General features: G+C 46.8%; 1 protein-coding gene across 1 annotated transcript in view; it reads left to right on the top strand.

Annotated features, from left to right (window-relative positions):
- Positions 1-26832, top strand: part of XKR6 (XK, Kell blood group complex subunit-related family, member 6) — a 182992-nt gene that overhangs the window by 1009 nt on the left and 155151 nt on the right. The window contains exon 2 of the mRNA XM_010583203.1: positions 10-446. Coding sequence (XP_010581505.1) covers positions 10-446 — 437 coding nt within the window. The remainder of the gene's footprint in view (positions 1-9; positions 447-26832) is intronic.

A 26832-nucleotide genomic window follows, 5' to 3' on the forward strand; every position in this document is an offset into this window, starting at 1 on the left:
GCCGCCGAGGGGCCGCCGCGGGCGCCGGAGGTCGGCGAGGCGGCCGAGCGGCCGTGGCTGGACTGCCTGTGGATCGTGCTGGCGCTGCTGGTGCTGGTGGGGGACGTGGGCACGGACCTGTGGCTGGCGCTGCACCACTACGGCCGGCGGGACTACGTCTGGTGCGGCCTGACGCTGGCCTTCGTGCTGCTGCCCTCGGTGCTGGTGCAGATCCTCAGCTTCCGCTGGTTCGTGCAGGACTACACGGGCGGCGGGCTGGGCGCCGTGCAGGGCCTCAGCAGCCGCGGGCCGCCCATGATGGGGGCCGTCGGCCGCCGGGGGGGCCCCGCCGGCGGGGTAGGAGGAGCCGCCGGCACCGTCACCCCCGGGGCGCAGCGCCTCTGCAGGATCTCCGTCTGGGTCTGGCAGTCCGTCATCCACCTGCTGCAGATGGGGCAGGTCTGGAGGTAAGGGGGCGGCCGGGTCCCGGGCGGGGGGGTGTGTGGGTCCCCGGACCGGGTGGGGGAGCGCGGCCGGCCGTCAGCCGGTTGCCCGACATGGCGGTGGGTCGGCGGCCCTCGGCCGAGGTGGGGCGGACGTGGGTCGGCGTCGCCTCACGGTCTGAGGTGGGTCGGTGTCCCCTGGCTGAGGTGGGGTGGACGTGGGTCAGTGTCACCTCACGGTCCGAGGTGGACGTGGGTCAGTGTCACCTCACGGTCCGTGGTGGACGTGGGTCAGTGTCACCTCATGGTTTGAGGTGGGTCGGGGTCCCCTGGCTGAGGTGGGATAGACGTGGGTCAGTGTCACTTCACGGTCCGAGGTGGATGTGGGTCAGTGTCACCTCATGGTCTGAGGTGGACGTGGGTCACTGTCCCCTGGCTGATGTGGGGTGGACGTGGGTCAGTGTCACCTCATGGTTTGAGGTGGACGTGGGTCAGTGTCACCTCATGGTCTGAGGTGGACGTGGGTCAGTGTCACCTCATGGTTTGAGGTGGACGTGGGTCAGTGTCACCTCATGGTTTGAGGCGGAGGTGGGTCACTGTCTCCTGGCTGAGGTGGGGCGGATGGTGGTTGCTGTCAGCTCGTGGTCTCAGATGGACGTGGGTCGGTGTCACCTCATGGTCTGAGGTGGTTGTAGTCAGTGCTGTGTCCCCCACATGGAGAAGCAGGGGAGATTCGGGGGTTACTCCCACTTTGGGTGAGGAGAGACCCAAAGGGAGGAGAGATTCCCACAAAATGAGCCTGGGGGGCTGAGCTGGGGGACATGGGGGTCGTTGTTGCCTCGTGGTCCGAGGGGGACGTGGGTCAGTGGTCCCCTGGGTGGAGGAGGTGTGAGGGCCGCCCTTGCGCTGAGGGGATGTCCAAGGGGAAGAGAAGCTCCCCCAAAATGTGTCTGTGGGGCTGAGGAGGGAGGAGTGGTATTCGTTGGTCTGAGCAGGATGTGGGTTGGTGCCCTCCATGTGGAGATTTGGGGTGACCCCTGCTTCACTGAGGAGAGCCCCGAAGGGAGGAGAGATGCCCCCCAGATGAGTGTGTGGGGCTGGGGAGAGGGGAACGGGGGCTGCTGTCACCTCATGGCCTGGAGGGGACAGGGCTCGGTGCCCCCCACAAGCATGGGGGGTGGAAGGGGTTCTAGCTCCGTCGGGCTGTAGATGGTGCCTCAAGGGATGGGGTGGGCTCTTGCTGCCCCACGGACATGGGGCAGGATGAGGAGAGGGGGATGGAGCTGATCTTCCTGACAGGAGCTGATGGTGGGGGGGACACAATCCACGGGTGACAGCGTGGAGGCAGGCCCGGGGCTGGGGGTGACCCTCGCACCGGCAGCGCTGCAGAGGGAGGTCCTATGGTCCTGGGGAGGGCTTGCCCCACCGCTCCCCTTCTGGAGCTGGGGGGGGGGGAGCAGCAAGGGAAAGACCCCACAGAAAATGGGGGGCTGCTCCAGAGAGGGTCTGCGGGGGGGTGGTCGGCGGAGCCCCAGCTGCCGAGCACTGGGATGTGCCGTTTCCAGAGGGTTGGTGTCCTCCTGGCACGGATCGAACCCCCCGTAGATGGTGAGGGGGTGAGGGTCGCGTCAGTCCCTGAGAGCCTCTCCCCAGCCAGCGGAGGGGGAGCCTCTGGCTCGCTGACCCCCCCGCACTGAAGGAGCAGGTTGTGGGAGTGGAAAAATGCAGCGTGATGCCTCGGCTGTGGCTTTGGCGAAAGAAGAAACCTTCTCCTCGGCCAGGCGGCGGGGGAATGGGGACGGTATTGGGGTTGCCGGTGTGAGACTGAAGGTCAGGGACGGGGACTGTTCCCCTCCAACAGGAGAGGTCCTGGGGTAGAGGAGATGCTGGTGAGAGGAAGGGTCTGGGAAGTGACCCCAGGAATAAAAAAGCATCCTCCAGAGTGAGCTGGAAATTGCGTTATCCTCTCCAAAAAGAGATGTGGGAGGAGGCAGGGAGGGATTCTCCGGGATGAAAGCCTGTAGATGCAAACGCTACCACAGAGATGTCGGTCTTACGGAAAGGGGTGCTGTAAGGACAACTGTAAAGACCCGGCGTGGCCCAGAGTCCTCTGAGATGGGATGCGGGTTAATAAGATGAGGTGTGGGTGATGGAGGAAAGTCTCCGGGTTGTGTCACGGGGTGGTGGGTGCACCCCTCCACCCCACGGATGGGTTAGGCTGTAGGGAAGAGGCTGCAGATGGGGTTGGCTGGGGTTTGTAGCTTTTAAAATAACCCTTAGGGAGAAGATGCTGAATTTTTTTAAGGGGGGGAGAAGATGGCACGTCATGGTGAAGCAGTGGGAAGCCCTCGGGGGGGCTCACTGGAAGGGTTAATATCCTTGCGTTGGTATTTCCCAGATGAATTAATGGGGCAAAAATAACGTCACTGGTGGATTTTAGGATTTTTCTGCTGAAGTACAGATGAGAAAAAAGATGAAGGGGAAGGCGGAAAGTGATGATTGATGGGGAGGTCCTCCCCCCCCCCCCCCCATCTGGGTAGCCGAAGGGGTTAACTCTGCTGCCTAATGAAATCGGTGAAGAAGTGGCTGGAGTTAAGATGGAGACAGCATGGTTGAGCCTGGGGGAGGGCTGCGTGGGTGGAGGCAGGGGAGGGCCTTGACACCTCTTCTGAGGACACCGCTCTCTCCAGATAAAATGAATATACACATCAAAGATTTGTATTTTTTTCTAAAGAAGCCGAGGGGGTGGAGGGGAGGGGATCTGTGTGGGAAGGGTGCATGAAATGTATACCTAGGAAATAAGCCCATGAAATCGTGCAGTGCAACAGCAAATACATATTTCTTCTGCATCTTCAATGTCATTTGTGTAGCGTTCAAAGCACATTTGTTCTCAACTTCTGCTTGGGGCTTTATTCTGTTTTCTTTAATTTTTTTTTTTGGCAGCTGAGATTTGGGCTGGGGGATGGCGGGAGGGGGATGTCTGCGGGTGATGCATGTGAGGATGATGAATTGGTACGCGACCCTTTCTCCTGCTTTCCCTGGTACTCCTGAGTGCTGATCCCATCAGCAAAAGCAGTTCTTGATGCAGATGCTCCTCTGGCAAGTTGGATTTTTCCCCTCTTGGAGCCAGGCAAAAAGAAATGCTTGTGTATTAGCAGTGGTGAAAGCCGGCTTTTGCAAAAACACTCCATGCCGTGGCACGCTTGAGTGAACAGGTGGGGAGGGGGACACTGAAGTGATACCGGCAGAGACAGAGGGGGTGCACGTGAAGGAGGTTTGGGGTTTTTTTGGTAAGATGAAGAAGCAAAGCTCAAGTTGCCCAGACTTTTCCCCACTATGTTAATGCAGAGGAAAAACGTTTGCTTCCGAGGTTGTGCAGGGCTGGGAGTGCCGAAAGGGACTGAAAAGGAGCTCTGCAGACTGGATCACGTTAGGTGAAATAAGGGAGCTTTCCCTCCTGTTGATTGCTAATCCCACTAGCACAGAGCTCTGGCTTTTTAAGGCGCGCTGGACAGTGTGGACAGCATGGAGCTGACTCCCAATTTCTGACCAGAGCAAGAATTAACTTCATGGGATCTGTGGGCTAGCCTCCACAAGGGTGTCTTTTTGCATTCCCACTATAGCTATTGCAAACGCCATTAAAATTAATCTTGAATGCGGTGATGGGACTAATACTGGAAAGCGCTGTTTTAGTGGTGTTTGCCTGCAGCTAAATCGCTTTGTGCTGGTAAGAAGCGTATACGTGGAGACGGAGGAGGAAGACCTAGGACGATGTAAGTTCAGCGCATAATGCACTGAGCCTGGTTTCCTGCATAATCACGGATACGCGCTGCGACTGCATGTAGCGTAATCGGGATTGTAGGTTCTGTAGAAGCTGTCGTGGCTGTTGCTCAGCAGCCGGAAGCAAAGTCGTAGAGAATAGAGGGGGCAGGTTGGAGTTGTACAGAAATCCTCGTCCTGAATACGTTAGGTAATCTGGGTTTGGATTTGGGGGATAACAAATTCCTGTAGGGGTTTCTTTTCCTAAACGTTGGGAAGACTTGCCAATAAGATGATGAATAAATAACATTTTATGGCAGAAATATAAACATACATCAGGCTCTTATTTTAGCAAGATTGTCTCTCCATTTTGTCAGGATTGTGGGAGAAGTAGCTTGTTTTGAGCAATCTGGGTGGGGGCTTTGTCTTCTGTTCATGTCCTCTGTTGTCCTATTCAGAGAGTGAATCGTGATCAGGCAGGAGTGTTGGGGGAGCAGTGCAAGTACTGAGGGGGGCTTAATGATATTCCTGTTTTTTTGTGGTTGTTTTTTTGCTCAGCTGCAAACCTAAGGCTGTGTTAATAGTGCCTGCCTATAGTGGCTGCTGGAAAGAAAGTATACATATGTATTGTAAAAATGTGTGTGGATGCATAGATATATGTACATATATATATTTAATTTTTGCTTGAAGTAGTATGATCTCAAATGGCATTCCCACTGATAAAGCTCAGGTCCTGGGATTTTTACCTTTATAAATCTACAATTTTCACCTTTCTTCTCAAATCTGTTAGATTGTCTTGAGGACGAGAACAATTCAGCCAGACTGTCCAAAAAGTAAAGGATACCAGTTGGAGCACATTACGCTCACTATTGAGCTGCTGCACTGCAAGCTGCAGAAGGGCTGCTCATTGAGGAGGGATGTTGCAGTGCTGTGGTTTTGCTGGAAATAGGCTGAAGGCGGGTTGGTCGTCAGAGCTTGCCAGGGCTGTTGCTTTCGCTGAAGCCATTCAGCTGTGTAAATTCAGGAGAAATAGTTTTGACTTGAAGTTTTCCTATCTTGGATAGTTGCACAGGCTGTATTAATGATAATCAAGAGTATAACTTCTGTGTGTGATGTACCTTTCTTTAACTTCTTATAAGTGGGTTAGTGGGTCATGATTGCTGTCCTGGAATACAAGATTTAGAGTATAAAATATGATCCTTTGCGTTGCGGCGTGCTATTAAAGAAAACATTATTGGATTCCATTGGATTAACACTATGTGGAGTTTGAGCTAAAATGAATGCTGATCAGCTGGAAATCACTCTGGGTCTGTTAAACTGTCAGTAACGGTAAGTTTTGTGACTTGAATGTAATATGTTTGTGGGTTTTGTTTTTAAAACTGATCTGAATAGGTGTTTAAAAGAAAAACATTCTGTAGAAAAACAAACAAACAAACCAGAACAACCCTTGCCACAGTTTTGACATTACAAACACCTTGTGTATTTGTGTGATTAAAAGAAAAATTACTAAAATTTAGGCAAAGACTTTGCATCTTTTTTATTAGTGGAAAGACCAAATCTGTGAGTTGTTCATCTTTCGGCATGCCCGGAGGTGGAAGGATGAATCAGTGGGTTTAAATGGAATGTGTGGTATTTAGTGACAACGCGATGAGTGGGCTTAGGCTCTACTAAAATACTGTGGTCTGGGATGAACTGTGAGTTAGGTCCATGCTACTTTGGATAGTTTAGAAATACAGGCAGCTACAGCTCTTAAGATATCTGCCCAAGTCCCTCGAAGTGGGAGACATCTGCTTGTCAAATGACAGATGAACGAGAAGCTGCTGACCTAATACTGCCTCGTTGTCTTGGTTTGGGATGTTCAGCTCTGTAGAGCCTTTCTGTAAATTTACTGCCTTCCCTGGCACACTCGAATATCTTTTTCAGCTTTTTCTGGTTAGCTTGTCTGGCATCTAAGTTTTTCCCTTTAGCCAAGTTTTAACAGCTTGCTTTTATAGTATGGAGTTTTGTCAGCTTTTGACAAGTTGGCAGACGGAAGACATTCTGGAATAGATGATAAATATGTTCTCCCTACAAAATCAGGTCTGGGGTATACCTTTTTTTTTTTCCAGCGAGGTGGTTCTCCCTTCCAAACACCTTATCCGCTCTGCCCCCATTTCTAAGAGTTTTCTACGGGATCTCTGTAAGTGCGTGCCGGGCTGCGGGTGTAGAGGTCCAAAGACATTGAATCTGAAGTGCAAGGGAGGTAGGTTGTGTGTGTGTGAAAATAATCATCGCCATAATAATAATAATAATGAAAAAAGGCTTTATCACTTGAGTAGGGTCTCCATTGGTTGCGGGGTGGTGGCGAGGCTCCGTGTCTTGTTGAGTGCTACCCACTAGAGGGGGTCAAACCACAGATGTTGAAGCAGTTCTGCTATGCCAGCCTTGGGAGGGCAGAGTTTTCTCCAAACCTTTTCTTGGGAGAAATAACGTGCTGCCCTGACCTGGTGGGAACTCACCTTCCCATGCAATTCAGTGTTTTTGCAGTGACAGCATGGCTTGGGTAGATGGGTGAGTGGCATTCGGAGGAGAAACTGGAGTTTGGTTTCCTCTTGGACGTGAGGATGCTGTTGAGGAAGAACCATGTGGGCACGAAGTGCCTGGTGAGTAAGGTGGTCCTGCGGTGACAACAGCTTGTCAACCTCTTCACCATAGTATGTGGGGAGGAGGAAGGGGAAGCAGAAATGCTTTGGTGACCTGATTTTGTTCTTGCTGGAACCACCATAAAGTTTCCATGGCTTTCAAGGCGAGGATACCAGTGCTAGGTATTTTCAAGAGAACATCTCCAGGAGTCCGAAAACTATAAGGGAAGACAGCTTCTTTGAAGTTGGGTTGCAGGCTGCTTTCCTAAATGCTGCTACCCGCATGGTCTTTGACCAGAATTTCCCTTTTCAGTTGCTCAGGCTTCATGCTGAACTCTAGGAAAGACAGTTGTGCCTTTTTTTCCAGGTGCCCCATGGCTTTATCTCCAATGCTAGTGGCAACCCGAAAGTGGATTTCCTGGTGGAGGGGAGGCAGGGTGCCAAGGGAAAGAGGAAAGATGGCTCACCTTTTTTGTATGTTAAAATTACAGGCTCTCTATTTTCCACCTTTCTAGATGCTTCCATTTTGCTTTTAGCTGCATTGAGCTAGCTTTATTCTTTGCAGTGGTTCTCCTCTCAATACAAATGTAGGTTATTCAGGGAGCATTTCTTTTAATGAAAAGGATGGAGGTAGAACTGATGGTGATAAAGCATCTCTTTGGAGGAGAGCTGCTTTCGCTGTCTTGAGACTGCAAGGAACAGAAATTGGACGTCAAATGTGTAGTTTTCCTTGGGGAATGAAGGTAAGCCTATGGAGAAGACTGGATCCTTCACAGAACTTCTCGCTGTGCTTTCATTTTGCTTTATTTCCCTTGAATCCTGACTTGATTTTTAGTGTCTCACTGTCATTAAAATCAGCAGTAGTATAAGCCAGTGTTCTAACACCTGAAAGCTCTTAGGCAGGAGGAACTATGAATCAGAGTAATGCTTTGCTACAGCTAGAGATAAATTGTAATTAAAGGTATAAGCAAAGAACATGTGCCAAATCTTGTTACTTCATTGACCCACCTTCTTCTGATGTGCTGGGATTCAGACTGATGCCCTAGTGTGCTATGACTGCTTTAGGGCACTGAGATGCTTTTCCAAACCGGATCCTAATAAAATGGGTAAAGAGCTTTCTTGGGGAGAAGGATCTTTAGAAAATCCTCAAACCTAGTGGCAGTCTGGTGGTGGGAGGGACAGCTTGCGTTTCTAACCCTGTGGAGCAGAATGGCACGACCTTTGCAGGCAGATCAACAGGCACATCCCATGTCCTTGGGGACTGGTGGTGACCACAGTGTCAAAGATGCTCTGAAAATCTCCTGGGCTGTGGGACTGAGGATTTGGCTGGGTCCCAGGGCAGCTGGCAGCAGCCCACTGCAGCTCCCCATGGTTGGATTTTTTTTTCTTTTTTTTTCAACTTCCTCCGATCTGGGAATTTGTATTGCCCACCACCCTATATTCCAGTTTCGGCCTATGTTTGGTTATGTGTAACTGCTGTAGCATAGGAGCCACGTTTACATTGCTCAGGAGGAGTCTCAGGAGTTGCTGTTTGTCTGCCCTTGGGCAAATATGACCCATGGACTGAGTACTCCATTTAAAGTATGCACATGCTTGGATGGCTAAGCTATGTGTCTGTCTCTGCTTTCGTTTTTTCAGTATAAATGGGTGTGTTATTCCTTCCATCAGTGTCTCGAAGCCCTAGCTGAACCAGCAGCCCCGTTAGAGCAAAATTGGATCTTGGCCAAGAGACAAAAAATAGAGCGAAAGGCAATCTTAAATGTGTCCCCAAAACTATAATGGGACGTGAAGACTGTGCTTCTTCTCACGTCTCCTTTCTTCTGAAATCTGTGAGAGCTCAGGTTCACCTATGAAATATTCACAGTCTGTCCTTAAGTGACTTCAGCTGCACAGAAGATCTTTTGCAGAATTGGCAGCTTCACCGAAACCTCCTGTATTCAAGTCCAGAGCCTTTATCACGAGAACCTCCTCTTCCTCTGCTCTGCTCTGGCTGCACAGTTGCACTTTATGATGATTTGGTTTATCTGCTGCAGAGGCTGTTGAGGATTTTTGCATCCCAAATAAATATTTGTGTATTGTATCCCCTTTTGTACCCGATGGGATGAGGGAATAGGCGTCTCCTCACTTGTCCCAAAACCCCATGGGAAATAGGACTAAGACAGGAGTGCATCATAAATGCTGCCTTAGTGGCCTGCTGTAGATGGTCTGTGAATGGGAACTAAGAAAAACAAGCCTGTTGTGAATAGGCTGAAATTAACACTGCAGAGGTCTGCGCTCATGCTGGAAAAAACTCAATAGGCTGTTGTGCTGTATCACCCTTTCTACCTTTGCAGGTCATCTTGATGCGGGAAAAATTTGCTGTAAAACCCCCAGCAATTTGGCAGAACTCTTATTAAAAACTCTTTAGGAGCCACAATGAAAAAGGCTCTGGCACCTGGAGCTGCCTTTACCACCTTTCTAATTAAACCTGCAGAAAAAGCAAATCAAACCCAAGCAATGGAGAAGCGTGGCCAGCTGCTGGAGCCTCCTTCAGCTCCTGTGTCTTTCTCGATGGGGTTTTCTATAGGGCAGCGGTGGGGCAGGGCTGATGGGCCACGCTTCTGCTTGCACGATGGGCACTGGATTTCACAGCTCTCTACAAAAATAAAGGAGTCATGAGCTCCCCTGTCCTTTCAATGGGGTGGCTCAGGCTTGTCTGCTAAAGCAGGGGGACGACAAGTAACCCTGTGAGTTTTCAGAGAATTCCAGTGTCTGGGAAAATCACCATTTCCCCGGTTTCTATTGTAAAAAAACCACCAGTTTAACTCTTGATGCTTGGTTCCCCCACACAGGCAGTCCTGGATGATAGGACTGGCAGTAATGCGTTGCTTGATGTACCAAACACAGAAGACAGCAGTAAAGCACCAGGAGTGGTTTTGAGTTTGGGATTGGAATTCATCCCAGTTATGTCTAAGCGAGGGAAAAAAGAGCAACGGAGGCCGATGTTGTTGAAGTAAAAATTGTAAAGAGTGGTATAAGCAGAAGGCATTTAAATAATGTAAACAGTCTGGCATGGGAGGAAGGATGGGAGGCATTCCAGAAACAAAGGGAAAATAGTTTTAAAACATGGCTAAAAATACACCAACTCTTGAATTCCAGAGATTATCTCAATTAGCGCTTTTTCAATATATCTTTACAACAGAATTGTAGGAGTTCACAAAAGATAATAGAGGCTATGAGATACGGAGAAGTGATATTAATTTGTTTAATTAAAAGGATGAAGGGCTCCCTAAAATAAGATTCACTTATCTTCTGTCTCGGGGAGGAACGACGTTATATTCAGAAAACCGTGGCTTGTAGCATCATAGTGTGGAGAAAAAGTGGCGAGAGCTGGGGCTGGGAGTAAGAGCCCCCTTCTTCAGCCTCAGTAGTTGCTTGCTCAGTGACGTTCAATAGCAAATCCCTTCCCATGGGATTAATGTGCTATTAGAGCAAAATGGTATGATTTTACATTTCCAAGAGGATTTTGTTTGATGTTTGGGGAGCAGAAATTGGACATTTTCCTCCAATAAAAAAAAAAAATAGTTCAGACATCAGAGCTTTCAGGTGCAGGCAAACACACTTTGGGCATCCATATGTGAGGAGCTGTACATGTATATGCTTGATGTCCTTCTTGGCTTTGAAGGCATGCTAGCACGTGTCAGAATTTATGTCCAGCCTCAGCTCTGTATATACACCCTTTGGCATGGGGGAGAAGAAAGCATTTATATCCAGCCATATTTTAAGAAGTGTAGGGGGAGGCAGTAGGGGCGAGGGAGGAGAGAAGACCCTCATGTAGATCTAAATTAAATTAGCCCCCCTGGATGTATATTAAAATGTTAAGTAGCACTAAGCTCTGTATCCCAGCTCAGCAATATTTCGAGGCACTTTATTGCTTTAATGGAGGGATAAAATAGAACCTGCAATTATAGTAATTTTTTCTAATTGAATATTTTGCTTTATTCTTTCCCTTTGAAAGCTTGACTGTAAGTACTAGCCTTCATAAAGCTTTGGAAATATTTATACTTTCCCTTTCTGGCAATGGGTGTAAATACGCTTCTTCTTGGGCAAGACCATTTCGGTCCCTCATGGCAGAGGAGAAGAAGAGCTCTGGAAAGCAGTGGGCAATAAACCTTTCTCTGCTCGTTCTAACCATCTTGCCATTAACACTGGGAAATACTAGTTTCCCATCTGGTGGAGAGGGGGGAATGTGATCTTACAGACTAAATCCTTTCCGTCACCGTACGTGGGCTTGACGTGATTGTCAGGTGTATTTTTAATTAATTTATTGTTCATGCAGGGCTAGTGCTTGACAGCTGCATCCAGTCTTTTATCCTCAGGCCATGTTCTGTGCTGGCAGACGAGATCCTTGATTTCTGCCACCTAGGCTGAGTTTGGGGGGGACGACAGGAAAAAGCACCTTCTGGATCTTGCTTGAGCAAGATGTAAATGGCAGGTGAAAGCAAAAGCTGAAGGGCAAGGTCCTTGCCCAAAACCATTTGAGACTGGTGGTGCAGTGATGCTGACAGTAGGGATGGGGAATTAAACTTGAATTGCTGATGGTATAATTGGGTGTCGATTGAGGTTTTTGAAGTAGCCATTTTCGGTGACACAAACTGCCAGCTTTTCAAACATAGGTTCCTACCTCCAGCTCAAGCCTCAAGCAGGCAGAAAAATGCAGATAAATTAACATAATAATTGCATTGTGCGTTCTCTGTGCTGAATCTCTGGTTTAAAGAGGGAGATTTGCTGATACTTCCTCAATGCATACACCCGCGACGGGATGCTATCAGTTTTACGTTGTTGCAATAGCTGTCTTCTCGTCTAAAGGAGACTTTTGATCCAATAAACTGCTTATCTCGTGTAGTTGTCCTTTCATCTAGCGTGGGTGGCGTGTGATGGCTGATTGAAGGCGCAGTGTTGTGGTTTGTGTATGAATATTAATTAGGAATGGAAATAATTTGGAACAGTGTGCACCGATGACTCTCGAAGCACTGACTGCAGAAATGCATCTGTTCCTCCCTTGCGGGAGACTTACGGCTACAAGTCCAGGGAAGATGCGAACTCACATTGGGGTGTGAAGTCACCACATACGGGCTGTTGCGCCGACACATCGACCTGATGATATAGCGAAGAGGTTTCTGTAATGCTTTGTTTCCCAGTGTTTGTTACGACTGGGCTGGGGAAGAAATGGTTTCTTTGGGGAAAGCTGCAGCGGTGCCTTGCCAAGTCATGTGCATCAGACCCGGAGCGGGAGCTGGAGGTTGAGGCTTTCGCATCGGCATGTGGCTGTGTCGAAAGGCAGCGCGATAGACTTTCGCGCCCTTGTTTTTGTGAAGGACAAGCTTTCCTCCTGAACACTTAATCTCACCTTAGTCCTTGTGAGTCCAGTTCTGTTGTCACATATTGACGTAAATGCATCGTACTGCCAATGCCGGGAAAGGCTCCAGCCCAAAACCTGGTGCAGCTTGCTTTTGGATGATACAGGAGCCTCTCTGTGGGTCTGCCTTGTTGCTTTCCTCTGCTTCAAGTTGCTCCCTTGAATAATAGACCCACAAAATCCTATCATGTGCACTCATCAAGCGTAAAGCCCTCTTCGACTCACTTGCTGGGAACTCACCCTCAATGGCCACATCTCTGCTTGCGAGCTAAGTAATGGCAGGATTTGTCCTCTGGCTCTGAGACAGGCTGGCATAGCGTAGCTGTTTCTATTGTGTTAAGCTTTCTTGGCTTTCAGGAGAGGGTGGCTGCCTCCAGGCTGCCAGCTGAGAGTGGTTTCTGGGTCGTGCTGACTTCTGAGTGGTGCTGAGGGGCTGCTGGTGTGAGGGCTGGTAGGTCCTGGCCAAAATTGTGCCAGGGACAGTCCTGTAGTTGTTGAGCTGCAGAGGCTGTAGCATCCTAATGTACAAGAAGGAGCCCAGAAGGATGCAACGCTTTTGGAAGGAAAATATTCCCCTTACTTAGGGTTAATTTTTATTTTCTTATGAGAATATGTGTTTTTTTTCCCAGCTGATGAATGTGTATCCAACCTATCAGAGTCTCTAGCAAAATGGTGAAACACTGGCCCAGGTTGCCCAGAGAGGTGGTGGATGCCCCATCCCCGGAAACATCCAAGGTCAGGTTGGACGGGGCTCTGAGCAACCTGGTCTAGTTGAAGATGTTCCTGCTTATTGCAGGAGGGTTGGACTAGATGACCTTTAAAGGTACCTCCCAACCCAAACTATTCTTTGGTTCTATGAAAATCCACTTCTAGCTTTCAGATGTGGCCACGTGGTTTACCTGTTTGGGTCTAAATTTATTTTATGGCCCATGTGTGTGCTCCAGTAGTGGAGCCCAGATCCCTTCATTGGATTAGATTGTAAATACCACCTTTGGGAGATTTATATTCAGCAGATTACTTTAGTATTAATGCTTCAGGGTGAAATCCAGGTGAGCGATGGAGAAAGGAGAATTGCTTAGGCATGTCCATCTAGCTGAGACCCAAACACTCGTGTCCTTGTGAACCTGTCCAGCTTAGGTGCTGATGGGGGAGGATGTGGTTTGTCCTTCTTGCACCTTTCTTCAGCGTGCTTTGCTCTGCGGTGATGACCCGGTGGATTAGGCTGGGACCATCCTGGGAGCTCTGGACAGGCAGTGAGCCAGAAACACGCACTTCTGGGGTCACCCATCTTCACCCAGACCCAGTGGAACTGAATTTGTGGGTGAATTTTTTTTTTTTTTTTTTTAAAGCAAGCTGAGTAATTAGCTGATTTACTTTAAAACTCCTCAGAGCCCTTAAAAACAGTGGTTTAAAACCAGGTTGATTTTTCTGCTTTCTTCAAAGCAGGGTATTAGGAAAAGCTGTCTCCTGCAGGCATGTTCCTCTCGCAGCCCACAGGCACTCCATGGGTGCCGCGACATGTCACACACGCTCAGTGTCACAAATCACTTGCGTGAGCATGCCACTTGCTTTAAGCGGGGCATGATGGCTGTCAGAGGGCGATCATCTTGATCTGCAGGTTCAGTCTGGCATTTGCTTCGTTGCTGGCGTGGCTGGGTTGGGTCTTTGAACCAGCACGCGCTTTGCTTTTCCATTGTGTGCTTTAGATCTGGGATAATAAAACATCAAAGTAAACTATACTGTTGTGGATACAGAAAAATCAGGACACTCAGTAGGACTTCAGGGAGTAATAAATTTGTTCTATATTTAATCTCATATTTATCACAGTGTCAGTATGAGACCACTTCATTTTACTACATTAACTGTATCTAAGAATAACTGAATACTTGAAATATTGAGAAAGTGGCTAATACCTGGTGGTAGCTGATGGGATCCAGCTTTAATAGTTATTGATTGGTTTCAAAAAGCTCCCAGTAATATCACATGTTAGCTACTGTATGTCGGGAGTTAAAATCTTATTGGTTATTTAAGATGAGAAATAATTGTAGATTTTCAACTTAATCATCCTTCAATAGATGAATACAGCCAGGACTTCAGGTGTCATTTACAACTTTGCAAAAAATTATGCTTGATCTGCTACAGTTTTATTGTGTGAAAACCATGGCATCCCTAAGTTCAAATGTTCTTGAGCATTTCCTCAGCTGCTCTAAAATTGGTGTGGCTTCTCTGGTTGGGGCGCAAACACCAGTTTGAAATCTGTCAGACAATGCACACAAGAGACAAATGAACCCTGTGGGCTTGGTCTTATTGCTTGGTCCTTTCTGATAATGCCCCATATCTCAGAATGTGCAGGAGAGTCTGCAGAGGTGGGCTGCAAAAACCCATGTATTCTCATAAGAAAATAAAAATTAACCCTAAGTAAGGGGAATATTTTCCTTCCAAAAATTCAGGAGAGCAAAAAGTAAGATTAAACATTGCTTTTTAGTACTAAAACTCTGCCTGGGTAACCTAGCATTTACCTGAATAATCTCTTCACTGGTATGCTTCAAAACACCACCTTAATTGATGCTTTATTGCCATTTGTGCAGTGCGTGGTTTTAGTCTTTGTTTTACTACTCTGGAGTTTAATAATTTCATTTATAATTTTTTTTTTTTTCTGGTATGGCTTGTTGCACAATTGGAGCTTCGTTAAAGGCTCTCATTATTTTTCCTCGTTGTGATCGAGCTCTGCCTGGAATGAACCACTGAATTTTCTGTTTGAACACACAGATCTTGCTGTAATTCCCTTCTGCTCCTTTAACCAGGAACCGTCTCTTTGCGGTTCCTGGGAAGTGACCAGTTTTTTAGCAGTGAGGGCAAATTATTTCTGACCTGTATACTTTTCTTGTTGGTATTTAACTGTGTCCTCAGAGCAAAAAAAGCTACCACAATTACCGGGAGCTACGTAACTGCAGCAGGGAGTTTGAATTCAGGGTTTAAGTTTAATTTCTGATGGCTTTGCTGACTTCTCTGCTTGGGACTGGATTATTTTCCCCTTACTTTCAGGGGATTAGGGGATTTGTAAACCAGCACTCCTAACAAAGGTGTCTAAAAAACCTGGGAAGGTCACATCTCTTTTGTTTGCTTTGAATGAATTGCTTTTACGGTCCTGAAAGCATGTTTTGGTGGAAATGGAGAGAAAAGGCAAAATTATACTTTTATTTTGGAGGGGACATGCTGAAGTATTTCACGTAGGAATTGATGAACGAGGATGTACCGACTGAAAATTCATTAGCTAGTGCCATTTCCCACCTTGAAAACTGAGCTCACTTGGACAGAGAGCTCTTTAAGCCGCCCGACTGCTTGAGGAGCCAGACTGTAACTGGGGCAGTGTTTCTGGTTGGGAGCCGGTGCTGGGTTCTTGTGCGCTGCTGTGAAGTTACTGCTTGTAAAGGACCGCAGCCCTCGAACAGCATACTTACTCTTCCCTGATAAATAATTAAAATGAACGTGTTTAGACTGGATATTTTGCCTAGCATTGACCCTTACGGTCAATGAAAGGGTTCTTGCCTTGGTAACACTTCCCACTGGGTATAGTATTAATCTGTTGTGTGAATTAACTGAAGACTAAACTTCATTAGGTTGCCATTATCATTGCATTTGTATTCTTCTTGTCCTAAATCCTCAGTGAAAACATCTGTTAGTCACTCAAAATAGAAGTCTGCATTCTTAGGAGCAGTTTCACCATCATAAACCTGTGGAATTTTACTGATAAGACTTAAAGAGCAGTCACCTTTAAAGAAATTTATTTTTCTTCCAACCCCTTTTCCAAGAGGAAACCTTTCAGTAAGACACTTAATCTGTGTTAACTGTAACTGCGAATTTGCTTTCATGTTTGCGCAGGAGGTGCAGTTCTCCAACATCTTTCAAGAGCTCTGAGATGAGCAATGTCCTCCTCCCTTGGCATTGCTTGTCTTCTGTTTTTGGCTCTTTACCCATTTGCCTTCTGTGGGAGTGTATTCAACTTTTGGCTTGGAAGGTATTGTAGTTTTCTTCAGCAGTACTGCTAAGGTAGGTCAAAGTGTTTGATTTGGACTCTTACCTGTTCCCAAACCTGGGGTTTCTGTGTAATCAGTGCATTGAATTGCTGTGGTCATTATTTTTTTTTAAAGCGAATGTCTCCAGGGTTGGGCTACTTGCTGTATTTATAGAACTGAGTGGCAGAAACCAGTGAACAGCAACTTTTTTTTTTAAGGTTTCAGTCTTTTCTTTGTTTCATGCAGACTTTGTTGGGTCACCTGAGAAATTTGCTAGGAGAGCACCTAGCTGTCCCAGGCTGACTCTGCCTGCTCTTCGAGCATCATCTGCTGGGGTTACATCCAGCCGTTGACCCTCATGAAGTTTCAAGTTTTTGGAGCTTGGGTACCTTTGCTTTATTTGCCTCAAATATAGAGGCAGTGCCTGGCAGCTGCCCATGCCCCTGTAGCCCATCCAAGCCCAGCCAGCTTCTCCAGCAGACAGCCAGGTGTAATGGGTAAGAACTAGTCATAATCGAAGGAAGAAAAACTTATCATTGTCATTTCTTAGCCAAAGAGTCTTCAAACTCTCAAACAGAGCTTGAACACCAGCAGACTGCGATGCAGCCTTGCTAGGCTGACTTTTCCACTCTAGCTAGTTCTGGCTTGGGTCTTCAGCAGGCAGCCTTCCTGCTCAGGGCCCTTAACATTAACCCAAAATCGGGGGAGTGTAAGTGTTGTGGTTTAAGCCCAGCTGGCAACAAAGCACCATGCGGCCGTTTGCTCACTCCTCCCCCCACAGTGGGATAGGGGGGAGAAAATATAAGGAAAAGCTGATGAGTCAAGACAAGGACAGGGAGGGATCACTCACCACTTATGGGCACAAGCAAAAACCAGACTTGACTTGGGGAAAAAACCCAAAATCAATTTAATTTGTTACCAATCAAATCAAAACAGGATAATGAGAAGTAAAACTGAATCTTAAAACACCTTCCCCCACCCCTCCCTCCTTCCTGGCTCAACTCCACTCCCAAATTCTCCACCTCCTCCCCTCCAGCAGTGCAGGGGGACGGGGAATGGGGATTGGGGTCAGTTCATCCCACGTTGTCTCTGCCGCTCCTTCCTCCTCAGGGGGAGGACTCCTCACTCTTCCCCTGCTCCACCATGGGGTCCCTTCCACAGGAGACAGTCCTCCACGAACTTCTCCAGCGTGGGTCCTTCCCATGGGCTGCAGTTCTTCATGAACTTGTTCAGCGTGGGTCCCTTCCATGGGCTGCAGTCCTTCAGGCACAGCCTGCTCCAGCGTGGGCTTTCCCACGGAGTCCCAGCCATCTTGGGGGGCAGCCACCCCCCTGCTCCGGCGTGGGCTCCTCTCTCCCCGGGCTGCAGGTGGGCATCTGCTCCCCTGCTCCCCTCCGTGGGCTGGGGGGGGACAGCCTGCCGTCTCACCGTGGGCTGCGGGGGCATCCCCTCCTGCCCCGCTCCTCCTCCAACTTCTGCACTCACCTCGGTGTCTGCACAGGGGTTTCTCTCACATTCCAGTCTCCTCCCCACTGCAGGTTCCCCTTCTTAAATCCGTTCTCCCAGAAGCGCTACCGCTGTTGCTGATGGGCTCAGCCTTGGCCAAAAGCAGGTCCAACTTGGAGCTGGGGAAGCTTCGAGCAGCTTCTCACGGGAGCCACCCCTGTAGGCCCTACCCTGCTACCAAAACCCCACCAAACCAACCCAAAACAGTAACTCCACAGGTGGTAAGTTTTGAAAAGTGTCAGACGCTGAGAAGCTAATAGTGATTTAAGTTAAAGAGGCATTCATTGCAGGAGAAGTCATTTAGAGTCATCTTCCTACCAATAAGGAAGAACTACCTGAGAAGAGAGCAACAAAAGAGAAGGTTCATAATAGAAATGCAACTTAAAAGCCTGACAAATTAAGGCTGGTTTTACTGAAAGCACTGTTATGCACTATATTAGTTTTCAGAAAAGCACATTCGTAGGAGCAGGGAATGACCATGAAAATTTACCATCCCAAACATAAAATTTGCTCATGCATCCTTTGCTCGATGATTCTAATGATAACACTGAAATGACTTTATCTGCCCATTAAAGGATATATATTACTCTTCCTAATCATATGAGTAGAATTATAGAAAGAAATTTCTGCTTTAAATTAGGCTGTTTACCCAGCGCTGTGGAGTAGCTATTATTTTCCTCTATACACCATTTCCCATTCTGCATATCTCCGCAGCTACACAGACCACAGCAATGGGGCTGATGTGCAGACACAAACGTTAGATACATCTAAAACCTCTGGATTCAGTCAGCAAAGACAGCTTTTGTCAGTTTATGTTCTCATGCTGTCCCCCCCCTCCCCTGCAGGAGTTCTGTTATCTGATAAGATTGTATCACTTTAGGTCAAACCAGCAGGATTAGCTAAATGAGGCTGTTTGCTACCCTGTCCTTCCCAATTTGGCGCTGGGTTTTCTTGCTCTGCATTGGCTTTGATGGGGGCCATTCCTGGGGTGTCCTGCAGTCGTTCGATTGTGCCTTTGGTGAATTAAAGAAATAACTCTGTCCTGAATGGGTCAGGGCTCTGGATGACAGGTATAACTAGCTATTGTGCAGAGCTCCCTGTGATCTGTAATGACTGCCTGAGTTAAAGGAAGAAACCACAAAGAAGCATCAATGTTTGGTGTTTGTAATGGAGTTCCGATTTGAGCATAAAATACCTTTTTTTTTTTTGAACCCTACCAGTTATTGAAAACAGTTCACAATGCTTGAAAGAGCTTTTCTGGGAGTATAGGAAAGTGCAACCGAAGCATTTTTATCTTCAGAGATCTCAGGCCAAAATGCCGTGCAGCTCATTATCGTGTTTCTGATGGCGAACAGAAAGAAGCACAGGTGGCCTAGGAAAAGGTGTTGGATCTGGGCAGGTGCATCGTGATTTTCCTCCAGGTTATCTTGCTGTCATCTGGCATTTGTGGCTTAGAAAGTTTCCAAGCAGGAGGTGGTGTGTGTTTAATAGCCTATGAATATTTTAGTCCTTTGAGGGTTTTTGAAATTGGGCAAATTTTTCTTCAGTGCTGTTTTGAAAATTTTGCTTCACTTGGTGTCTCCTTGCTGTTTTGATTAGGGAGATTCCCGTGTAAGGGTGTGAATTCTGAGGGCTTGAAACTGTTTTCCTGCAAAAATCAAGAATGGGACAATTACAGATGTTTTTTTTTCATGCACATTCCTGTGTGGAATGGGGATCTCACTGCATCACTTGAACTTTAGACATATCAAGTTATCCTCGGAGAGTTGAAACCAGTGAGGTGAGTTTCTGCCCCTTGCAAAGGCAGAAAATACCTGTGCAAGAAGTACCTTTCCATAGATTAATTGTGGAGACTCTTATTTTTGAGTGGAGCAAGATACAGAATGTTGCAAGGTCAGTTTTCCAGCTTCTTGGTGTAGACCTGGAGGACCAAGTTCTTTCCTGGTGACATATCAACAGAGTAATATCAGTTGAGAATTTGTTGTATACTGAAAAGACTTGAAGTTCTTTGCAGTTCCTAGGGTTTGTATGCGCAATATCTTCTAGCTAGAGTTGGTACCTGGAATACAGTCAAATGAGAAGCTGGGTTGAATAGTACAGTGAAGAAGACTTGGAAAACCTGTGTTTGTTCTTGATATTTTTATTAGGTAATTATGTTTTGTGTGTATTTGACTTTAGGAATATGTATAGAGAAAGTACTTTCTTGCTGTTGGAGTTTTTAGTGTGAATGCGTTATTTACTTTGCAGTCGAAGCGTGTTTTAGTCTGAGGGATTTTATAGGTGATGTTGCCTTAAAAAATACCCGTGCTCTCTACAACTGCTTCAAAGAGAGCTGAGCACCTTCCAGGAGGTGGGAAACCCAGCTTTGAAAACAGGACAGGGGCATTGTAATACTCCCTCAGGATCAGATACTGTCTTCCACCTGGGACACATGTGCTAATGAACAGCGTACCTGGAGTGATTTTACGCAGAGATGTCTTGGTGTGAAACCAGGAATAGCTTCATCAGCAAAGATACATTCTCGGCTGAGTCATTAAGCTGTGGTTTCTCCTGCTTTGCTCTTTTTTTGCCTTTTGGAGTATTCACTGCAGGGTCTAGCAAGAATTGGGTCCCCACTGATTTTTCTGCAGCAGGTTATGATCCCAGCTGCAAGATGTACGGCTTGATTTGAAGAAAAATCCTGGAAGAGGGCAAGCAGTGAGAAGGGAGCATGGGCGTTGCAAGAAGATAAGTTGGCTAAATATTTTCTGGGAGGCTACCAAGTGGTGTAATAACTAATCTCAAAGGTGACAGCTGTTTCAAAAAGAAAAGCTCGTTTCTGATTTCAGCTTCTGGATGATGTGATTTGGCTCATGCCTTGGAGCTGTCAGTGCAGGAGCGGGTCAGGAAGAAGATGAAGGGCTGGTGGATGAATTGAAGAATATCATTGCTTCAAAAAGTGGCAGCGTAAAATCTTGTGCAGGGTTCTTCTGAATTAATAAGAGCAGGAAACAAATCGAAAAAGCAGTTGAATTCAGTATCTCAAGAGCTTTCTCTGATCCTGCCTTATAGGAATGAAAATTCCAAGTAGCTCCAGCCTTTTCATATTCTGCAGTTAATAGTACTTTCCTATTAAAATAACTTATTTTCTCAAAATAGAAACGAATTGTAGGACTCTTTGCTGAGGTTTACTCGGTGCATAAACTTTCGATGTCTCTTTCCACCCATTCTTCTTTGCTTTTATCATATTTTACGTTTCTGAGCAACCTCCTCTTGCATTTCCCATGGGGCACTGACAATGTTACTGCTGCTTTCGAGGTTCACTTGCAGTAAGCACAAGCCAGCAGGCACCTGTGCTTCATATCTCATCTGAAACATGAAACCATCAGCTGCATGATGCCTTCCCCACCCTACAGAGAGCACGATTGTCCCCTGATACCCCAGCCCACCACTGCTAATTCACCTGCTCTGAGCAGTAAGCAGATCTGGATCCCACGGAGACTTTTCATCTCCAGCAGGACTGCAAGCCACAGACCTTGTGTTCTCCAGGATGTGAGCAGAGTGTAATATTGATTGTAATGCTTACTGTAGTTATTTATTACATTCATTAGCAGGGAAGAGATGAGAGACTATCTTACTGTATTAAGTTGTCCCAGAGACACCTAGATAGTAAATAATAAATAAACAATTGATGATGGAGTAGAACTGGTGGAAAGCTGGGACAGTCAATGTAAGGTTCGACCAGCCAGCCTTTTTAAATTAATAATGTGCAGATTCAGTGTGGTTATTACTTTCTGTGGTTGGTAATGCTGTATTAAGGGACCCAAGTGACTGGAGGTATATCTTGACTGAGCTAATTGAGGTCCGTCTTGAGATGGCTGTCTTCCTCTTTGTTCCACAGCACCGTGACTTCAGATACATGTCTCCACAGGATTTCATCCAGAGATAAAAACCTCAAAACTGCTATTTTGCTGTAAACATACACTTCTTCTAAGGACGCAAAGATATAGCTAAAATGATTAATGTCCCTGAAGCGGTGATTTGTTGGAAAAGGGAGGTAAAAACCAGAGCAGAGCAAGGGTATTTCCTTGTGCTGCTCATGGAATTTCTTTCTAGTTTACCACCAAATAGACTATTGCCAGAGAGAGACAAATGTCTGTGCACAGGCAAAGGGTTGTAGCATTTTCTAACTTTCCTCGTTATCATGGACATTTACCCAATATTCAGCTTTTACTGGAGGCTTTTGAACCCAGAACCAGCCCAGACCCCTGTACTGCAGCTGTGGTGCCCTGTTCCCTAAGAAAAATAAAACCGTTTGGCCAAAGGGGCCTCAGAAAGAGGTCATTTGCAGAAGTGGCAGGAGGACTGGTTGAAGGCAGCTGAATTGAAAGCATGGAAGAGTGCCCAAAGTTTTTTTGTTGCTTTTAGTTGTATTAACTATTAAAAAACCTCCAAACAAACCTACATTTATGCTTTACTTTAAGCAACTGTGGCTCGTAAATAAAGCCATTCAGCCCTGTGTTCACAGTGTAAACCACTGGAGATGTATTTAAAGCAATAAACACTGTAGTTGCACTTGTATTTTTGTTTTAAATCCTGTTTGTGTAAGGCTGTTAATTTACATAGGGCTTTACAAACACAGATAAGACATGCTTTCCCTGCCCAGGTAACTCATTCTTAGAGGCTCGGGCTTTCCAAATTAGCACTTTGTCCAGGTATTGGGGCATTCCCTTGCTTCCTTGTGTATGTTCTACCTGGCATCTGTGAGCGATCCTTGAGCCAGAGCCTTTTTTTTGTGTATGGACGTTGCTTCACCCAGGGGGGCTCTGATTCCCAGTTGGGCACTGGGCTCTGTTTTGAAGCTGGCATAATTTTCGGGGTAGTAAGTACTTTACCCAGGAGGTGAGCTGCCAGCTCACGTAACGGTGGTTGTAGGAGCAAGCCCAGGCTTACGTTAATACCAAACTCCATATATGTGTGTATAAATAATACTCCTGTTGTGACAAACACTAGTTAGTACCTTGTGCATCTAATAATGACAGTTCTTGGCATTTCTTGTTGTTGTAGATCTGGCTTACTTCTTGACTCAGAAAAGATCTTCTCTACGTTGGAGGCACGGGGAGTTTGGTACATCATCGTGCAGGTTGCATCTCCGGCGCAGTGTCGTGCTCTGACGCAGAGCGTGCTTGTTCTCATGAGGTTTTTCTCTTGCTCGTGATTGCTCGTGGCGTCAAACACTTCAGACAGGCTGAAAAGTGTGTTTCCTGCAGGAGTGTATTGTATTCTCCTGGTGCCAAATGGGTCAAAATCCCTGATGGGGTTGTGGCAAACTGCAGAGCTGGCAGAAAAGCGAATAAATCAGAGACTGTATGAACGTTATGGGGAGATGATCGTTAACCAGCATTCATGTGTAAAAAGCAGCGTCTAGACATTCAAACACCGCTAATAGCCTTTGATTAACCATTTTTGTTTTGTTCTTGCTCAGTGTGTTAATCACTGTGATTAAAATGCTTAGCCACCATGGAGCTAGACGTTGTATAAATTAGTAAGTAAGCAAATCCAAACAGATGGGGCAGGGAAAATTAGTGTCTCTGGCAGGGCCAGCATTAGACAAGGCAGGGCCAAGGAAGATTTAGGGGGAGACCCTAAACAATCTAAGAAAAGCAAATTTGCCTGTCCAGTGGGCCTGCCAGACCTCCCCATCCTCCTGCTCCTATAAAGCTTTGCCTCCTCAAGCCTTTTTTCTCTGCCTCTAGAGCTCATTGCTGTCCTTACCTGGTCCACCAGGTCCCAGGATGAGCTGGGTCTCTACCCAGGATGCTACAGACAGGCCTGGAAACTGCTCTTCCCTTTGCACGAGTTATTAACTTGTCAGCTTCTCTGTGGTGTGGGTGCTGTCCCCCGTGCTGCACAGTCTTGCAGATGGAGGACCTGGGGAGAAGGGTCAGCCACTCAGTTCTGGCTCAAAACCGGTCCAGCTTTCTACTTATTTGTTTTTGTCTTTTTTTTATAGCAATAGCAAAGGATTACTATTGATGTTCAACCTCTCCACCACCAAATATGTGTGGATATCATCCTTCACTGGGAGGACCAACTAATTTAAGCTGTTGGGTTTAGGGCTAAGTCCTTGTCTGATGCAGTTTTTCGAGGAAGAAGCAGAACTGGAAAGGGTGTGAGAGGCACTTTGCACTACTTGTAAGCTCAGGAGCCTTGGTAGGTGTTGGGATGCATCAAAATCAGAACCCAGTCATGTCACCAGTTAAAACAGGTAAGCATGGCGGTTTCTTTGTGGTAGGCTTAGACAAAGGTAGAATTACCTGAAGCAGGGAGCATCTGTGGAGGTGATAGTGAGACCATGCCAACAGCCCTTTCTATTCTTCCTTCTCCTTAATCTGGTTTTCTGTGTAACTCATTTTCTGGTAGAGCTGTGAAAAAATTAAACAGGTAGTTTTGGTGACAGCAGGTTTTTGCCTGTTATGTGCTAAGATCTGTAGCTAGGATTTCCAATTTTCCTTCTAATCAAAAGGCTTCCTAAACCTTTCAGAAGTGCTCTCCTGGGATGACTGCACTCACAGAAACTCCAGTGCTTTGTTTCTGCTGGTGTCCATCTCTTCAAAGGTAGCTGAAACACGGCACAGCCACCACCCCAGTCCTGCTCTTGACGGTGCTACTGGGCATGAGCATCACGGGACTGGGTGTATCCAGCACACAGCTCTTTCTTTTCCAGTTGCTCCAGCCCAGCCCTGTGTACGTGATGGTCCTAGGATATCATGGTGTGAAAAGCTGGAAATTCTTGCAGTCGGGCGTTGGGCTGACAGGTAGCAGAAGCCTTTGGGCTGTGAGACAAGTGAGACTGGATGGGGACGTGGGTATGGGGGAGGAGGTTTCTGCTCAGAGCTCAGCAGTGAGGTGTCAGCACCTCTGTGGGGTTCAGGATGAGCCAGTGGAGCTCAGACCCTGAAGTGGCAGGAGGTGAAATCCTGGCCCCGTTGGAGTCAATGGGAGCACTGATGTTAACTGGAACTTGTCTGGTAGGGTTGGGTCATGAGAAGTCACAGGAGGCCACCTCTGTTGGTCTGTGCTTGGGTTAAGTTGGGGGGTTTCTCCATCCACCTAAGTGCTGAAAGCAGCTTCTGTTTGCTGGAAGTGTGCTGTGGAGATGAGTTGCTGGTGGGTGCGTGGGCCCAGCAGGCAGCAGCAGGTGGATTCAAAAAGCCTCATAAACAGACAGCAACAAGAGCTCCAACTGAACAGATTTCCAGGCAGAAACCACATTCTTGATGAACTCTAAGGGTACGTTCTATGGTACTCTTCTCTGACCCCAGGCAATACTATATCTCGTTTAAAATCAGTCCTTCTTTGCTTACTTGTTTGTTTGGTTTTTTATTTCCCCATCCCCTTGCTATAGTGTTTTCCCTCCTATCCTTATATGAACCATCCATCTTTTTCTTAATCTTTCTGATTTCTTTCTCAGCTTGACTAATCCAGCAATTTTCAAGCCTCATGAAAAACTTTGTTGCCTGTGTCTCCTTTCTTACACTGGCCTTCCTTCCTTGCTTTCATCTGCTGTTTTTTTTCCCTAGAGGCATATGCCTATATGCAGGAATGCATAGATAGAGCTAAATAAAAATATGTTTCTTTTATACCTGAAATATATAAGACCACCTAAGACTCAACACTGTGTATACACCTTCAAAAGGTGAGCTTATTCAGCGCTCTTCTAAGGCGATTGAGACATGTGAGTATACGGCTGAGTGTGTTAAGCTGCACAGTGACCACAATTCCAAGTGCATTGCAAATACTTTATTTGCAGTGCATTAAGGTTTTCAGAAACTGCTGTATTGTTATTACCAGGAAAATGCTGACATATATTTTATGTAACACATCAGATGTGATACAGACTCACTTTGCAGAACTGAGTAGCATTGCTACGGCCAATTGTTCAACACCGCATTTTGCTACGTTTTCTGACATGCTTAATAAAGATATTTTCATGACTCTAGATTCAGTCTGAATGCCATTAACTGCTGGCTTTCTGAGAAAGCAGAAATGCAGCTCGTAATGCCAGACTCTGCAGGTTTTGCTCAGCAGCCATTAGGTATGACTTCAGAACATCTAAACCCTGGAAATGAAAAGCACCTGTGCTGGTTGGTGTAACCTGGGCTGCTGCTTTCTCTCCATTGGTGTTCTGCAAATTGCCTTTGCCCATCAATTAGGGTAAGGCAGAGCTAGGGGGTATTTCCTCAGGGGTGGGCATAGAGACTGTTGAATATTCTGGCACACAGGAGACCTGGCAGAGAATATAAGGAAAGCATCTGCTGTCAGCCTTTGTTAGGGTCCGCGTGATATCCATGTGTTGCCTTGGCAGAGTCCAGAGCCCATAGACTAGCATACCTTGCAGCCAGAATATGAAATCGTTATGTTGTAGAACGGGAGCTAGGTCTTATCGTAACTGGTTTAGCTTGGATTTAGTATTTTTTTCACTTACGATTTTCTGCAGTGGATACCTGCAGTAGTGTTTTGGAATTGTACCTGGTTTTGCATGTGGTTTTCATGTGCTGGGAGAAAATAGTCTGCTCATTGCGTTTCCAAGGATGGTGTTGACTGACGCAGGGTTACTCAGGGCGTCCCTACACTTAAGAAAGTAATCTTAAGAGAGTGCTGCATCATTGAACATCCCTGTGGAGAGGGGATCAGGCTCACATCACATCCCTTCCAGAGAGGGTATACCTGTTCTTCAGGCACAAATAGTTTTCTCCAACTTCAGTGTTTTGCGCTTAGCATGTCAAGCAGAGGAGTTTTCACCAGAAAGAAACAAAAATTTGCATGTTTAACTTTTGCCACGTGAAGACCGCAGGAGGGGAAAGAAGGCTATGCTCTCGTGATACAGGTGTCCTCTTTGACCATGTGAGATTTTAAGAAAGTTGGTAGTGCAGGAGAAGGATGGAGGCCAGGAGGAGTGTGAAGGAAGGGCTGGGATCTTCAATGCTCCTTTCGCAGATCCTAAGGATGCCCCAGTTTGGTGCAGAAACTGAAGCAGGGAGTGGCAGACAGTTGACTTGCTGTTTTGCACAGATCTGAACAGCTTCTGAGCCACTTATGGTCAAGTATGCACAAGTTGGAGCTCTGGG

Source organism: Haliaeetus leucocephalus, unplaced genomic scaffold, assembly GCF_000737465.1.
Source record: "Haliaeetus leucocephalus isolate CR32 unplaced genomic scaffold, Haliaeetus_leucocephalus-4.0 Scaffold871, whole genome shotgun sequence".
Taxonomy (NCBI): Eukaryota; Metazoa; Chordata; class Aves; order Accipitriformes; family Accipitridae; genus Haliaeetus; species Haliaeetus leucocephalus.